Consider the following 1,202-nt stretch of genomic DNA (forward strand, 5'->3'; position numbering starts at 1 on the left):
GTCAACCGACGTTGATCTTTCGATTCATTTCAGAGTATTTTTAGGTCATTCGACAGCCCTTTGCTTCCACCAACGGTACATCACAACAGCGCATTGGAATGTCATCAAGCCGCCAGAGCTTTCACTTCATTTTCACTAACATTCGGGGCAAAACGTATGCCTGAAGTGCAAAAATGAAATGTAAAAATTTAATTTTTAATTTGCAGGTCAATTGTACACAAAAAAAAACTTATTTTTAGAAGCATTTCGAATTTGTGCCAAGGTTAGTTAGTCAACATTCTTTCAGTTATTTAATAATAATTATCATCATCCACACTTGAAAAACTTATTTGATGATCATTTTAAAATTTCATAATAATTAGAACAATTTTTCAAGTTGAAAAGTAATGTTTTTACAGAAACATTTTTCCAATAACTTCTCATGCTTGTAAATAATCAGAAAATTTAATAATTAACATAATAATTATGATGACAAAGAAAACAAACAATGAAACAAAAAAATTTAATTTCTAGTTGCAAAACTAAAACAGCAGGAAGTTTTAATTAATAAATAAATTAACGAAAATTAATTAGCTGAAAATAGAACATATACTAACCTCCTTTACAAGGGGTACGATGTTCACTGTGCTGACAACGCCAAGCTTCGATAATTTCCAATTCACCGTTGTCACGTTTTATCGGAAAACTGATGTAGAGCATTTTGGTTGGCTTTTTGATCAGTGCCAAAATACCCAGAATCAGAGATCGCTTCTGCTCTGATGTCATCTTTTTGAATTGGATCTCAGTTTCCATGAATTTTTCCAACACTGTACAGCCACGATCGAAAAAATGCTCAATCATAGAAAAATAGCTCGGATCAAGCTGTTCCTCTATTGGTTCCATCATACTTTCAGATATTCTTTTCAAACTAAACAAAGAAAAATGAAATTTCAAAATAATTAATAAAATTTGATGAAAATTTTAAAGAATATTCTGTGTGCACTGTGTAAAAGATACAGTAGGAAAGAATGGCGAATAAATCGATCGCAAGCAAGTGCAATGCAAGCAGAACAAATGAATAAATGCTATTTGTCAAGAAGAAGAAGAAGAAGAACAGTGATACAGATATGGCAAAGTTTACCACATCGGTAAATGAACACTGATGCAGCTGTATGTATCATTCACGGTTCCATTGCACACAAAATGCAAAGACTGCTAATTTT

At 32.0% G+C, this 1,202-nt stretch overlaps 1 protein-coding gene across 1 annotated transcript; it reads right to left on the minus strand.

Annotated features, from left to right (window-relative positions):
- Nucleotides 1-104: 104 nt before the first annotated feature.
- On the minus strand, nucleotides 105-882 carry Tsp_13950 (glutamate dehydrogenase, NAD-specific). The gene is made up of 2 exons (XM_003367137.1): nucleotides 597-882; nucleotides 105-160 (listed from the first exon to the last, which is right to left on the minus strand). Exons 1-2 carry the CDS (start codon nucleotides 880-882, stop codon nucleotides 105-107), a joined length of 342 nt encoding a protein of 113 aa, XP_003367185.1.
- Between the last annotated feature and the right edge of the window lie 320 nt (nucleotides 883-1,202).

This window comes from Trichinella spiralis, assembly GCF_000181795.1.
Source record: "Trichinella spiralis strain ISS 195 chromosome Unknown Scfld4778, whole genome shotgun sequence".
Classification (NCBI taxonomy): Eukaryota; Metazoa; Nematoda; class Enoplea; order Trichinellida; family Trichinellidae; genus Trichinella; species Trichinella spiralis.

Bases quoted from the DNA above. Each gene is read 5' to 3' on its own strand.
- Tsp_13950 (XM_003367137.1), bottom strand. From the start codon at position 882: ATGGAACCAATAGAGGAACAGCTTGATCCGAGCTATTTTTCTATGATT. The intron at 161-596 runs GTTAGTATATGT...TTTGCACTTCAG, and splicing joins TCGTACCCCTTGTAAAGGAG to GCATACGTTTTGCCCCGAAT.